Genomic DNA, 16,287 nt, shown 5'->3' with positions numbered 1-16,287 from the left:
CTCCAAGACCTGTTCTGATCCTCTTAGCTGCATATATATATTTTGAGTGGAGTTTTGCTGTTTTGCCCAGGCTGGAGTGAAGTGGTGTGATCTCGGCTCACTGCAACCTCCACCCCCAGGTTCAAACGATTCTCCTACCTCAGCCTCCTGAGTAGCTGGGATTATAGGCGCATGCCACCACGCCTGGCTAATTTTTGTATTTTTAGTAGAGACAAGGTTTCACCATGTTGGCCAGGCTGGTCCCAAACTCTTGACCTCAGGTGATCCACCTGCCTCAGCCTCCCAAAGTGCTAGGATTATAGGCGTGAGCCACCGTGCCCAGCCAGCTGTATATTCTTGTAGAGCTCATGTTAAAGCTAATGAAAACATCTCATGTTAAAAACATAAAACTAAGAAGAAAGAATAACCTAAGGGTTTTGAATTGGTGCATAAGCTTTCTACACCCAGTAACTTTTGGGTATGAGTTTAGGGCATTTCTGTCCATGTCTAGTTATCAATGTAAATAAATCACTGCAATTTAGACAGTATCATGGTCATCATCCAAATCATTTTTTCTTCAGAAAGAAGACTATGTAGTTCATTGAGGGAGAAAAAGCTGGATATAAAGTGAATTCCCATTATTGGGGAAATGGTTGAAATAAATTATGGTATCATGACAACATGGAATACTATTTAGTCATTATAACAACAGATTAGAATTAAGCTTTTGCCTTGAAGATATTAACTTGAAGTATTCTTGGATGGGAAAGATATTTTGTGAAAAAAAAAGTAATAAAAACAATTTCCCAAATCCTCTATGTGAATATTATCCAAATAGCAAAATGACAGAAGTAGGTCTGTCATCAGTAATTACTTCAAATATTAATGGATTAAATTTTGTATGGGATAATATAAAATATTAAATTTTGTATGTATACATGTTTAAATGAGATTGCAAGAGGATGGAGAAAACTATAAAATCATACACATTTGGCTGTTATTAGGTTCTTCTTAGGCAGAAGGAGAAGAAATGAAGGAATTTATGCAAAAATGGGAAATAACTTCAATTACAAATAACATATATAACAGAATCACACTCATATATTATATAAAAGAGAAGGAGAAAAATCAACTCCCCATATTGGAGGAAATGAGAAAGAAGGAATCAGAGTGAATAAGTAAGGTAAAAAAAATTGAGAAGTAGGAAATACTCCCAGAATGACAAAGTAAGATCCTCCAAAAATCTACTCCTCCATAAAAACAGTGAAAATACCAGGAAGAAAACTGTCAAAGTTAAATTTTTTTACTAGAGAGCATCTGGGAAGATGGTGGAACAGAAAACACCAGCAATCTGTCTCCCCACCTAGACAACAACTGCACTGGCAGAATCTATCTGATGTAACTATTTTGGAACTCTGGATTCTATCGAATGTTTGAAAGTTTCAGAGGTGGGACAGGGCAGTTAAAGGAACAGAGTTTTTGTTTGTTATTGAAGTTAAACTAGTCTAAATTCAAGTTAGAGGTTGGGCACGGTGGCTCACGTCTGTAATCCCAGCACTTTGGGAGTCAGAGGCGGGTGGATCACGATGTCAGGAGATCAAGACCATCCTGGCTAACATGGTGAAACCCTATCTCTACTAAAAATACAAAAAATTAGCCGGGTCTGGTGGCAGGCACCCCTAGTCCCAGCTACTCGGGAAGCTGAGGCAGGAGAATGGCGTGAACCCAGGAGGTGGAGTTTGCAGTGAGCCGAGATCGTGCCACTGCACTCCAGCCTGGGTGACAGAGCAAGACTCTGTCTCAAATAAATAAATAAATAAATAAATTCAAGTTAGAGTGCTATCACTTTAGGATGTTAAATGTGATCCCAATGGTAACCATAAATAAAATAGCTATAGAATGTATATATATATGTGCTTTGAGATATATATATATATGACAAAGGAAATGAGAAAGGAATTTAAATGTTTCAATATTAAAAAAAACAAAAACTAAACACAAAAGAAGGCAATGATCCAGGAAATGAGGGATGAACAAAAGCTATAAGTTATATAAAAAACAAATAGCAAAATGACAGAAGTAGGTCTGTCATCAGTAATTACTTCAAATATTAATGGATTAAATTTTTTCAATCAAAAGACAGAGATCGGCAGAATGGATAAAACCATAATCCAACTATATGCTGTCTACCACAGACTCACTTTAGATTCAAAGACACAAACAGGTTGAAAGTGAAAGGATAGATAAAAATATTCCCTGCAAATAGTAACCAAAAGAAGATAGTGGGATGACTCACTTATGATGGTTTGACTTTTATAATTTTTCAACTTTACAATTGTGCAAAAGTGACACACATTTAATAGAAACTGTATTTTGAGTACTCATATAACGATACTGTTTTTCTCTTTCAGTAAGGTATACAATAAAATACGTGAGCTGTCCAATATGTTATTATAAAATAGGGTTTGTATTAGATGATTTGTCCAACTGCAGGCTAATATAAATGTCCTGAGCACATTTAAGGTGAAGGCTAAGCTAAGCTACAATGTTCTATAGGTTCGATTTATTAAATGTATTTTTTACTTACAACAGTTTCAAGTTACAATGGGTTTATAAGGATATAACTCCATAATAAGTTAAGGAAAATCAGTATCAACAAAATAGGCTTTAAATCAACAATGGTGGCCGGGCGCAGTGGCTCACTCCTGTGATCCCAGCACTTTGGGAGGCCAAGGTCAGGATATCAAGACCATCCTGACCAACATGGTGAAACCCTGTCTCTACTAAAAATACAAAAATTAGCCAGGCATGGAGGCATGCACCTGTAGTCCCAGCTACTCAGGAGGCTGAGGCAGGAGAATTGCATGAACCTAGAAGGCAGAGGTTATAGTAGGCCGAAATCAGGCCACTGCACTCCAGCCTGGGCAAGAAAGCAAGACTCTGTCTCAAAAAAAAAAAAAAAAAAAATCAAAAATGGGTAGAATAAATAAAGAAGGACATTATATATTAATAAAAGTTTCAAAATAGCAAGAAGATACAACAGCTGTACACATTTACACACCTAATGACAGACCATCAAAATATCTGAAGCAAAAAGTTGATAGAACTGAAAGAAGGCCAGGCGTAGTGGCTCATCCTGTAATCTCAGCACTTTGGGAGGCCAAGGTGGGCTGATCACTTGAGGTCAGGAGTTCATGACCAGACATGGTGGAGTGTGCTTGTAATCCCAGCTACTCAGGAGACTAAGGCAGGAGAATCGCCTGAACCCAGGAGGCAAAGGTTGCAGTGAAATGAGATCGTGCACTGCACTCCAGCTTGGGAAACAGAGCAAGACCCCATCTCAAAAAAAAAAAAAGAAATAGTTGGAGACTTGAATACCCCACTTTCAATAATGGATAGAACAACTAGACTGAAGACAAGTAAGGAAACAGAGAAATAACACAATTCCATTTCTAGGTATAAACACAAGAGAACTGGAAACATTTCCACACAAAAACTTGTACATGAATATTGTACAAGTTATTCATGTACAAGCATTATTGATAATAGTTTTTAAAAAGGTATATGCAACCCTAATTTTTAACAATGGATGACTGGATAAAGAAAATGTGATACAGCCACATGATGGAATATTATTCAGCACTAAAAAGAAATGAAGTACTGACACATACTATATCATGGATGCATTCTGAAAGCATCATGCAAAATAAAAGAAGGCAGATACAAAGGACCACATATTGTCTGATGCTTTTCATATAAAAAATGTATATGCAACCCTAATGTTTAACAATGGATGACTGGATAAAGAAAATGTGATACAGCCACATGATAGAATATTATTCAGCACTAAAAAGAAATGAAGTACTGACACATGCTACATCATGGATGCATTCTGAAAGCATCATGTAAAATAAAAAAAGGCAGATACAAAGGACCACATATTGTCTGATGCTTTTCATATAAAAATTTCAGAATAAGAAAATCCATAGAGATTGAAACTAGATTAGTTTTGGCCAGGAGTTGAGGGAAAGGGGAACTAGGGGGCAGGGAATATGACTTGTTTTTGCAATGATGAGAATATTCAAAAATTAGATAGTGGTGATGGTTATACAACACAGTGATATATTTGAAAATTGCTGAATGTACACATTGAAAGAATGAGTTTTATGGTATATGAATTATATCTCAAAAAAGCAGATATTTAGAAAAGTACATGAGAGGGATAATGCATTTTCATCTGAAATAGAAGATTTAGGATCTAGTTATCAAAGATGTGATAAGAGAACAGAATGCTCTAAGCTTTCAGCACATGAATTTACTCTCTTGTCACTTTAACTTCTTATCAGAGTTACTAGGTTATTTTATTGTGTTCCATGTTATCTTTTACCCAAAAGGTCTTGGTTGGCAGAAGTTTTCCCTTTCCTTAAAGTTAAATATATATTTAAATAGCTATAAAATACATAAGGAAAAAATGATGAAAATAAAAACCCAGATACAGAATACAACCTAGAAAAATTCCTTGCTAAAACATAGTATGAACATTAACTATGGGCCTTTTCCTTTTTCACATTATAATTTGTTTTCAAAATGTAACTAATGTTAACTCCAGAAGTACTAGATATCACATAAAGCTTATTTCACTTTCACAAAACCTAACTATGCTACACAGTGTAATACAGGGGGTATTCCAGTTAAAGCTTTACTAAATGCAGGATTCTATGTCTTGGCATTACATTAAGAACCTTCAAGAAGAATGTCTTAGGAAAAGACTATTTCTTGGTACTTTTCCTACCCAGGATATTTGGGTAGAATAGAATGTCTGACCATTGTATTTTTGGACTGAAGTATATTTAAATAGATTTTATATATGCCAGGAATTGAAAATAACATCTTAATTTGAGAATAATAAAAGAGGAGGATAAAAGTAAACCCTCTGCTAGGTGTTAATACAGATCTAAGACATTAAATGGCACTTTAAGTAAAATTGGTGAAATACACATCAAGTAGTAGAAATGTGATCAGGCACTTCTAGCAAAAGTGATAAATCATGTATTAAAATTTAAAATGTCTATAGTTCATTTATTTACTCATTCAACTAATACTTTATTACACATTGACTATACAGCAATAGAAACAACAACAAAAAAGTCTACTCTTTCTTCTCTCCCAGAACTTAAAATTTGTTTAATAATGCTACTGCAAAGAAAACAATAAGATTAAATGATGATGAAAAACTTGAAAGAGCACTGATCTTAGAGTCCTAAGATCTGAATCAAAATTTCATGTCTACTAATCGCTAGGCAAGTGATACTGGATACATCAACTAATTTCTCTAAACCTCAATTTCACACCACGAAAAAATGGTGTATGCTATTACCTGTCTAGTGTATTTCATCAGTTAATTATAAGGATCACAGAGAAAATATTCAAACATTCCCTAAAAACTCTAAAACTTCTATAATCACAGGCTTGCACTATTACTTAAATGTATGGAAAACTATCAAATTTTTTGCAATAAATAATTTTAGTTGATATTGACAGTATACTGAGTCTATGTGGCCAGACAGTAAAGACTAATGCTAACTGTCAAATACATTAACAACATAAAATGACACATATGCTAGGGTTTTGGCCTTTCTCCATTTAACAATTCTAATTTCACCTGGATTTCTTCTACATGTCAATTTATGCTCATATTCACAAGCAACGTTCCAGCCATAGGAAGAGCAGATGAGTCAGAGAGACTTCTATCAAACTTCCAATCTGAGCAACAACTGCCACATGTTTCTTTACTCTTCAGGACATGTGTTTTTCAATCCTGTTTGAATCTTAACAAATAATGTAACTTTCAAAATAAAGACAAATGCACTTAGTAGAAGAAAATCACAATTATTGTAATTGCAACCACATTAACTTGACTGAGTTTTTGTTTAAATTGCTTCTGCGCTTCTGATGAAAACCACTGTTCTTAAGAATAATGAAGTGCTTAAGACATGACTGAAAAATAAAACCTCAAAATTAAACCCATGAGGAAAATAAACTTAACTTGGCATAATTCTGGTTTGCAAAAATATTGTCAGATAATGAACCCAAATCCATAAGAATCAATGGTAAACACTATGCACAAGAAACAGTTAATACCTATAGGTGCTCCGTGAAACAGTGGAATCCAAACTGTCTCTTTTGGGTTGGAGAAATAGAATAATCCTGCTTTTCCTCAAACACTGGCAAACATATACTATGATAGCTAAAAGTCAACTTAATCCTTCCTTTCCTGGCTCAAAATAAAAATAAATATGCCATCTCAGACCTAAGATGTGATAGCCCTTTGTGGGTTTTCATGAAAGACAGAGAAACACCCAAGACAATGATCATGGGTGGATGGGCTTTGTGTAATTTTCAATCACATAACCTTGTTTTAGAAAGTAGAAATGAAGAGGCCAGACAACTATGGATAAAATTCTGGCAGTGGCTGTACTGTGCTCTGATTATTTTTTATTAGCATTGGTTGTATCAGAGCTGAAGCTTCTTGGCATTTTCCATACAAATCCACTCCCACTGAGTATTCTGGAAGCACAGTAACTTTATCAAAAGGTAGAGTCACATTCCAGAGCATGTCATCTGTCACCTCTCATCATCTCATCATGCCCCATGTCCACACTTTCTGTCTTTTCTCTCTCCCAGCTCTTCTTCTGCAATAACTAACAAATCCTTCCCTTTGTCCTCATGCAGAAGAGTTTGGCACATGCCATTTTTCTCAAGGTGTGATTTTCTTTTTTGTCATTCACCAATATGTAAAATAAACTTTACAGCCAATAATAGAAGGTGAAAAAGGAAGCAAGATAAAAAAAAAAAAAAAAAAACATGAATGCCTCAAAAGTAAATAGGGGGCTGGGTGCAGTGGCTCACGACTGTAATCCCAGCACTTTGGGAGGCCAAGGCGGGTGGATCATGAGGTTAGGAGTTCAAGACCAGCCTGACCAACATGGTGAAACCCTGTCTCTACTAAAAATACAAAAATTAGCTAGGCGTGGTGGCACGTGCCTGCAATCCCAGCTACTCAGGAGGCTGAGGCAGGAGAATCGCTTGAACCCAGGAGGCGTAGGTTGCAGTGAGCTGAGATTGTGCTACTGCATTCCAGCCTAGGAGACAGAGAGAGATTCCATCTCAAAAAAAAAAATGTAAATAGGGAGATAGCTCCCATTAAATCACTCAGGATCCTGTTATTGAATGGGTCCTCCTGCAAGGGACCAACAACAAAGTCAGTGACTTAACTTACTTATTAACTCAAAATAAGTAACTTAAAACTTCAAAAACTTCAAAACTGTAGTGCAAACTTTCACAGATGAACCACTACAAAATCAATGCCACTATATTGGGGCAAGCAGCGTAAATTTTCAGACCTCAGAAATATTGAATGGTATTGATACATTTCCATTTCTTACTCATTCCTACCTGAACATCTGGGCTGATGGCATTTCATGTTTAAGAATAGGGCATTTGGCAGGGCACAGTGGCTCACGCCTGTAATCCCAGCACTTTGGGAGGCTGAGGCGGGTGGATCACTTGAGATCAGGAGTTTGAGACCAGCCTGGCCAACATGGTGAAACCCCATCCCTACCAAAACTACAAAAAAAAAAAAAAAAAATTAGCCAGGTGTGATGGAGGGCACCTGTAATCTCAGCTACTCAAGAGGTTGAGGCAGGAGAATTGCTTAAACCCGGGAGATGGAGGTTGCAGAGAGCTCAGATCGCACCACTGCACTCCAGCCTGGGTGACAAGAGCAAGACTTCGTCTAAACAAACAAACAAACAAACAGAATAGGGCACTCAGCAAGGCTTACCGGGAAACTGAGTGGAGATTTTCCTGTGTGACCAGTAAGTGATTGTGAATTAAAAGGATTGGTTGCCAAACTTAAAAACCTACTTGTGGGACATTAAAAGCCTCTAGCATGTATCACCTTTGGACTTACTTGTATTCCTGTGACTTTGGTCCCCTGAGAGAGAAGCATCCGTAGTCCAGGCTGGAATGTGCTGGTCGCGATGTGCAGTAGAAATCACAGTGCTCTGGTTATAAATTGTATTTGTAAGAATAACATCGGACCCTTGGATTTCACCATCAGTGACCAAAGGTTCACTCCCATTTGATTTAAAATAGACCTTTTGTAATGTTCCTGAAAGACAAAAACAAAACAAAACAAAAATCCTATGTTTGAAACATTACTAGAAGTATTTATTTTAAAACACATTAAGAAAACTCTAGAGCTACTTTCCCATATGTCATTCTAACCAGGTAAACACAAAGACAAAGATGAAAGCCGCAACAATGACCTCCTTTTTGGGGTCGACAACCACAAAACCAAGAGTTTCTTTTCTACCACAAATCACACAGCCCTGTGATGAAACATGGCTTTCTCATGAGCCAATGGTTTGGAAACTGAGTCTCCTATCAAGGTTTCCTGGTGCTTCAAAAATTTAGGGCAATTCTACCTCACCCGAGACTCACCACAAATAAAATGTGGTGAATCTTACAGCATTTTCTTCCTGCTTCCTTAGTTTCTTAATCTCACTGGTCATTGTATGCTACTCAGGACCCAGGTCATGTGCCCTATCACTCACTGTATCTGTCATCAAAGGACACAATGGTGATTGCCATCAGCTTATTTCCCACATTTTGCACTAATTTTCAGTAAACTATGCATAATACGCAAATAAAAAATAGGAGGGCTCATACATTTATCAAAACTTGCATCATAGAAACCAAAAAAAAAAAAACCTCTAAAGCACAAACTAAAAGAAGAAAATATCTTCATCTTCGACCAGAAAATAAAAATATAACTATATGAAATAAGAAACACTCATTTAAAAATTTTATTTCCATAGGTTATTGAGAAACAGGTGGTGTTTGGTAACATAAGTAAGTTCCTTAGTGGTGATTTGTGAGATTTTGATGCACCCATGCACCCCGCGAAGTTTGGAACATGCCATGAGCAGTATACACTGCACCCAACTTGTAGTCTTTTATCCCTAACCCTCTTTCCACACTTTCCCCCTGAGTCCCCAAAGTTCATTGTGTCATTCTTATGCCTTTGCCTCCTCATAGCTTAGCTCCCACTTACGAGTGAGAACATATGATGTTTGGTTTTCCATACTCATTAAACTAACATTATCAACTGGCCACTTTCTCAAGGTATCCATTCATTGACAAAACAAAGAACCAAACCTAAGATTATTGAAAACCACCTTGCTTTGTCTTTAGGAAGAAACTTTTGAAAACTTGGAAAGAGATCATGTATTTTTAACTCAGTCAAAATAGACAGCAGGTTTTGCTTCCAGAATATCGCACTGTACTTGAGCATGCCATGAAAATAAATAAATGTGATATTGACCCATCCATAGAAATACCCAAGGGAGATTTTCTTTTCTAAAAGCATTTACAGTGAATGCTCTAATTGGCTCTCACTTTTCTAAATAGTCCCAAAGACCATTAAAAATAAAAGAAATATAAATAAAATGTTTAATATCAGTGTATGGAAAAAATTTCTCTACATATGCTTGACACTTGGAAAATATTAACTACAAATAAAAATGGAAAAGCAGCTGTTTCTAGCTAACTGAGATCAACAGTTTCCTCTGCCAAAAGATTCTAAATAAAACATTGAAGCATAAAAGCTAAATCATGATGATGTAATGCAGGTAACATGCACAAACTGTCTGTGTGATCATGAGTAAAAGTCAAATGCAGTAGGTAAAATGAAGGAATTCATTTAATTCTTATTGATTTTCAAAATGATTTACAATTTATCCTAATCAAAATAAATGTGATAGGCTTAATTACTATAGGAAATGTATTTCATCCATACAGAATAATTTACTAATCAATTACCTATAATTTTACTTACATCCATTTAACTGCTCTCTTCCTTATTTTTGGCATAAAGAGATTTTTTTTCCATAAGGTGGTATTTATGCTAATGTGGTTGTAATGAATATATATAGGCCCTTAAGTTGATTTACTTAATCTTGTTGAATCCGTGAGTAGGCATCCAGTTCTGTCAACATACTTTTAGCAAATGCCAATTGTTCACGGTTGTATCCTCGAGTAATTCCCTTATAATGAGTTTCTTGTCATATAAAATATTTCAACAGTTGTTCCTTTTTGGTAATAATTAGCCTTATTAATAATCTTTCCTTTATCATTTTAATCTTTCCTTTATCATTTTAACCAAACAGTGTTTAAAGTGTTCATAACATCTGGCTGGGTGCAGTGGCTCATGCCTATAATCCCAGCACTTTGGGAGGTAGAGGTGGGTGGATCACCTGAGGTCAGGAGTTCTAGACCACCCTGACGTGAAACGCCATCTCTACTAAAAACACAAAAAACAAATTAGCCGGGCATAGTGGTGGGCACTACTCAGCTGTAATCTCAGCGACTACGGAAGCTGTGGCAGGAGAATTGCTTGAACCCTGCAGGTAGAGGTTGCAGTGAGCCTAGATCACACCATCACACTCCAGCCTGGGCAACAGGAGTGAAATTCTGTCTCAAAAAAATAATAATAAATAAAAATAAAGTGTTCATAACATCTGTTTATCCTAAGAAGTCCTCTGAAACATTGACATTTTTAAGAAAACACTGACTTGGATAACAACTTTCTTTTAAAAAGGCAGCTTCATTACTCTTAAGCTTTATGTATTGAAAGCAATTTGGCAGAATAAAGAGAAAGATAATATTTGAGAGGCACTGTAGTTAATGTTTTTAAAGTATATTCTGGGGGGAGAGAAAGAGAGAGAGAGAATAAACTTAAAGGACATGTCTTTACAAGCCTGAACTCACTGGACAACTTGTTTTCAAGTATCTCTGGAAGCTGACCAACTCCCAACACAGTTGGTTGTCTACAATGCAGTTTTTTTAAGCGCAAGTATTATAACTCAATAAAACTAAATGCTTTCAACCTGTATCATGATGAGCTATAAAAATGCTAAGAGATACTAGCCCAAAGTAGAGTACTTTTTCTTCTAATACTGCCTCATTCTTTTCTACATTTCTGTGTTTATTGTGCTATGGTTAAAAGTACAGGTTCTACAGCCTGACCACCTGAGTTTAAATCCCATCTCTACCACTTGCCCTGAAACTTTGGACAAAGTCTCAACTGCCGTAAAAGGAAGGAAAAATAAAACACCTGTTCATGGGGCTGGCTGTGGTGAGACAGCCAAATAAAAATGGCTCCCTGGCAGAACCTCCGACTGGTCTGGCACTGGGAGGAGTGCACAATGGGGTGAAGCCTCAGAAGGTTCACACCGTTTGCAGAGGGGAGGAGCCTGGCCTCTCCTGTTCCAGGGTGGTATCTGGGACTCAATTTGTGAGGCGGAAACTGGCTAGCAGGAGTCCCACTTTGCTGAGAGTCCCTGTTTCCCTTTTTTTTCCTTTTCGCCCAATAAATTCCAGTTTTCTCACCGTTCAAAGTGTCTGTGAGCCTAATCTTTCATAAATGTGTAACAAGAACCCAGCTTTTAGCTGAACTAAGGAGAAGTACTACAACATTAGGATCAAATCAGCCAATACCTATATAAACACTTCGAATGGCTCTTTGCACTAAGTTCTCCGTAACTGTTAGTCATTACTAACATTGATGGTAATCACAATAAAATTGTCTTCTTTAGGGCTACTAAGGTACTTTCAGATAAATATCAATTTCATTTTACTATAAGTGGATCCCAGTGTCACAAAATGGCTAATTTTCAGAAGTGAATCACTTAACCCAAATTTGGAGTGAGAAAATTATGGCTTTTTCATGCTAAATTATCAATAGAAAGTCACTTTGTATTAAGATAGTCTGGCTCAAAAGTGTTTCAGCTATATAGCCAAAAAAACAATTTAATGATATTTAAGAAACACTATATAATTCTAATAATAATAAAAGTCAAACTTTACTGATTCCTTGTAAAGAAGAGATTGGGCACTGTGGTAGGGAGAATAATGCTGCCCCAGAGATGACATATCCCAATACCTAGAACCTGTGAATATTCTGCTTTACATACTTTATGTGGTAAAAGGGATGTTGCAGATGTGATTAAACTAAGAATTTTGAGATGAAGAGACTATCCTGGATTATTCAGGTGAGCCCAATATAATCACAAGGGTCTTTATAAGTAGAAGAGGGAGATAAGAGAGTATGTGTCAGGGTCATGAACTGTGAGAAAAACTCAACGGACCATTGCTTGTTTTGAAGATGGAAGGAGCCACAAGCCAAGGAATACAGGAAGCCTTAGAAGCTAGAAAAAGCAAGAAAATAGATTGTCCTTTAGAGTCTGCAGAAGAAACACCTAAATTTTGCCCAGTGAGACCTATTTTGAACTTCTTAACTCTAAGATAATAAATGTGTGCTATCTTTTTAAGCTACCAAGTTTGTGGTAATTTGTTACAGGAGCAATAGGAAATTAATACAAGCACCTTGCTAAGTTCCCTCACTATAGGCATCAACTGAGTTAACCTTCCAATAATCCTATCAAACAGATAATATAATTAATCATTTTGACAGTTTTAGAGAGATGGAAACTGAAGTTTATGAGAGTGAATTAACTTGCCCAATATTTGAGTTGGGACATGACAAATAGACATATACATATACCCACACACACTTTTCATTTTGGACAAAACATACAGGTTTTAAAAATCAATCATTGTGTGCTTGCAGAATTTATCTTCCTATGATGTGATTTTAAAATTAATTTCTTAGCTTTGTATCTTTAGCCATGTGAAAGACATTTACTTTGTACTTTCTATGTGCCAAGAACTTCATACTTACTCTGCTGAGAACACAACATTTAGTAAGAGGTCTTTACTATCAAGATGTTTATAGATTAGTTGAGGGAGACAGGCATGCGATCTAAAAAATGTTCATATAAACTATGGTACAAGTGCTTTGAGAATGATATGCATAGGACAATGTGGTAGCAAAAAGTAGAGAGATTGTCCTCATTCCATTTGAAAAAGTCAGGAAAGTCTGTTTAGAGAAGAGTATCCTAAATGTGAATCTTAAAAGCTGATTAGGGATTTTCTAGGTTTAAGCAAAGTATTTGTAGGGAGGAAGGTGGCGTGGCAATAGGGAGTGAAATATTTTCTTGATAAAACAAAGGGAAAAACATATGAAAAGGCCCAGAAGCAAGTAATTTAAAAATATGGCTAGCACACAGGAGCCTGGTAAGAGAAAAGGCTGGAAAAGGAAGAGACACCAGACAGGATAGGTCTTGTACAAGGCTTGGAATTTACCTTGTGATAGAAAATTTTAGAAATATCTTAAATAGGGTGAAACATATTAGAATGATCAGTTTGGCAGCAGGGTGACGTTTAAACGTTTAGAGGTTAGTTATAAGGTTATTGTAATACTCCAAGTGAGAAAAGAGTAAAGCCTTAGCCAATGCCAAAACCCTAAGGGCAAAGGGAACGTTGGGAGAAAGCTCCAAAGATGCAAAATCATATGAACATGGGAGAAAGGTCCCTTTGAGGTCTCTGGTTTGAATGATGTAGTAAACAAACGTATCCCCAACTGAGTTGGTATGATATCGTTAGTGCTGTTCATCAAATATTTCCAATTCTCTCTCCTTCTACCGGGGCACAAGCTGAGCACTGCATTCTCTGGCCTCTTGAGTGAGCCTTTGCTTCAAGTTCAAGGCTATAAGCAAAACTAAAAAGTGTTGCTTCTAGGCAGAAGCATTTAATTGCTGATGTAAGAGCCTTCAGAGCTCTGGCACAATCACCACAAAGGTTCAAGATGGTGGCTAGTTCATCAATTTGGTCCCTGAAAGACCTCGATGAGCACAGGCCTCCTGCCATCTTGCAAAGGACATGTAGTATTGTAATAAATTAACTGTGGTTTGTAAATCACCAGTATTGGGGGATTTGTTGTTGTTACATGACAGAGTCTAGCTAATCTTGACTAAAACAATAGATAATAGAGTATGAAAAATAGATTTCTAGGAGCTTGTTGTTGTTGTTTTTGTTACACTTTATTGAATATAAAGGGCCTGTGAAACATTCAATGGGGAGGAAAAAAAGCCCAAATTTGAAGGAATCTGATGATTTCCTCCAGATGCCTCACCAGACTCCCCAACAATGCTGTCCCTCCTTTGTGTTCCCAGAGCACGCACTGGTTATATGGTAGCACATATGCACTCAAGTGGAACTGTCTGTCCCATGCATCTATACATCAATCTCCAAGCAGAACACCTAGCACCAGTGTAGGGCTCCATACATATTTGTTGAACGTTTGGATGATGAATGAACTAATGGAAATGGCTGACATTGCCAAGAGGGGTATCAGTGTAAAGTGAGAAGAGAGCTGAGGACAGACACCTGCCATTTAATGGACAGCTAGAGAAAGGTTAGCATAAGGAAACTGAGAAACAGCAGCCAGAGAGACTGAAGGACAATCAGAGGTAACAATACGAAGGCATAGTTGAAGAGCATAATGAAATGAATGTAGTAGTCAACACTGAGGAAGATCACATGTGCATAGCACATCTGGGGAGAAGAAAGCATTGCTGGCACCAACTAACAGTGAACATTCTTACCATGAACTGATGTACACAGACACAGAGAGAAACACAGGTTCTTCATTTCAAAGTCTTGCTCAAATACATGTTGGTTTCCAATGAAGCACATTGGATAAAAAGACACTGGTGGGCTTGCTAAGTACAGATAAAGGAGTATGAAAAGAAGTGAAAGAGAGGATCAGAATGGGACTGATAGAGGTATAGGAATCATCTGGGGTGGTTCTTGTTAGAATGCAAATTCAGCAGGTTTGCAGTGGGGACTGAGATTCTGGATTCTGCATTTTACACAAATTTCCAAGTGACGCTGATGCCGCTATTCCATGGGCCACACTTGAGAGCAAGGCTTTAGACTACCATTTCAAAAAGCTTTAGACATAATATATAACCTTGGGCCTCAGTAGTTAAAGAAAAAAAATTCTCATGCTTGAGGATCCTCTGTTGGTGAATTTACAACAGAAAGCCAGATTTACTCAAAGAATTTGAAGTCTTAAGTAACGTGGAGTCAGGTCATGAAAGATCATAGATAATCTTAAATTTTGGGTGTGAAGAAATAAGAATTTGGGAGATTTTCTATTTTTAAGTGATACTGAGAATACATTATAAGTTAGGAAGTTAAGATTCTTTTACCTCCAAATTCTTGTAAAAGCCACAAACTGCTGAGAAATTTGCTAAGAGAAAACTGTATTTAAGTTCAATGATCTCCAGCTCATCTAACATTTTTGAGGAGAAAGGTCATTTCTAAAGAGAAATATTTTTATTGAATTCAAGAAAAATGAACAGTTTATTAAACTTCCTATACTCTACATACCACTATAATTTTTCTTTTTTCCTCATTTCATTAAAAAATTAAGAAGCCATACATACATTTTTCCATCATATTAAGAAAACTAGAAATGTAATTTTAAGCTATTTTTCATAAGCTTATGGCTAAAATAAATTTATTTTAGATATATATGGATGAATGAAATGAGCAGATGAATATTTAAAACCAAGTCTTCAACAGGCTGAGAAAGAAAGTCAGAAGCATTCTAATGAGAGTTTTTGGAATAAAGCTTGGGTGAATAAATTGAGATGAAGAATAGTTTGAAAAAACTAATTCAGACTATACCCCATACATTTATAGGACTCCCTGCCACATACTCAGCTGTAACCCTTTTTCCATACAGCTGTCAATGACACCTTCTAAAGCTAAAACCCTTTCTCCATACAGCTGCCAATGACACCTTTTGGAAGTCCCAACCAAGATAATCATTTCCCAGATCTTGAAAGAGCCTTTTTCTCCTCCCAATGTTTTCTTCTAGGAGTTTTATAGTTTCCAGTTTTATGTTTTAGTCTTTAATCCATTTTGACTTGATTTTTGTATGATGGTATAAGATAAGGGTCCAATTTCATCCTTTTGGATGTGGATATCCAATTTTCCTAACACCATTTGTCGAAGAGACTGTTCTTTCCCCCTCGTATACTCTTCACACCTTTGTTGAAGATCCGATGATCATATATATGTGGATTTATTTCTGGGCTCTATATTCTGTTCCATTGGTCTATATATCTGTTTCTATTCTAGTGCTATGCTGCTTTGATTACTGTAGCCTTGTAATATAGTTAGAAATCAGCACATTTGATGCCTCTATCTTTGTCCTTTCTGCTCAAAATCGCTTTGGGTATTTGGGATCTTTCGTGGCTCCAGATGAATTTTAGGATTGTTTCATCTGAAAAATGCCACTGGGATTTAGCTAGGGAATGCATTGAATCTATA

General features: G+C 36.6%; 1 protein-coding gene across 5 annotated transcripts in view; it reads right to left on the bottom strand.

Annotated features, from left to right (window-relative positions):
- Positions 1–16,287, bottom strand: part of CORIN (corin, serine peptidase) — a 266,093-nt gene that overhangs the window by 189,011 nt on the left and 60,795 nt on the right. For 2 of the 5 annotated variants that reach the window (XM_011927324.1, XM_011927326.1), the window contains exon 3: positions 7,952–8,152. The exons of 2 other annotated variants lie outside the window; for them this stretch is intronic. In XM_011927324.1, the coding sequence (XP_011782714.1) occupies positions 7,952–8,152 (201 nt within the window). Of the gene's footprint in view, positions 1–7,951; positions 8,153–11,158; positions 11,199–16,287 lie in introns of those variants that run through there. One more of the 5 variants, XM_011927329.1, reaches the window with a different exon arrangement.

The sequence above is a fragment of the Colobus angolensis genome, unplaced genomic scaffold, assembly GCF_000951035.1.
Source record: "Colobus angolensis palliatus isolate OR3802 unplaced genomic scaffold, Cang.pa_1.0 Scaffold71, whole genome shotgun sequence".
Lineage (NCBI taxonomy): Eukaryota > Metazoa > Chordata > Mammalia > Primates > Cercopithecidae > Colobus > Colobus angolensis.
This window is presented reverse-complemented; position numbering and strand designations above follow the sequence as displayed.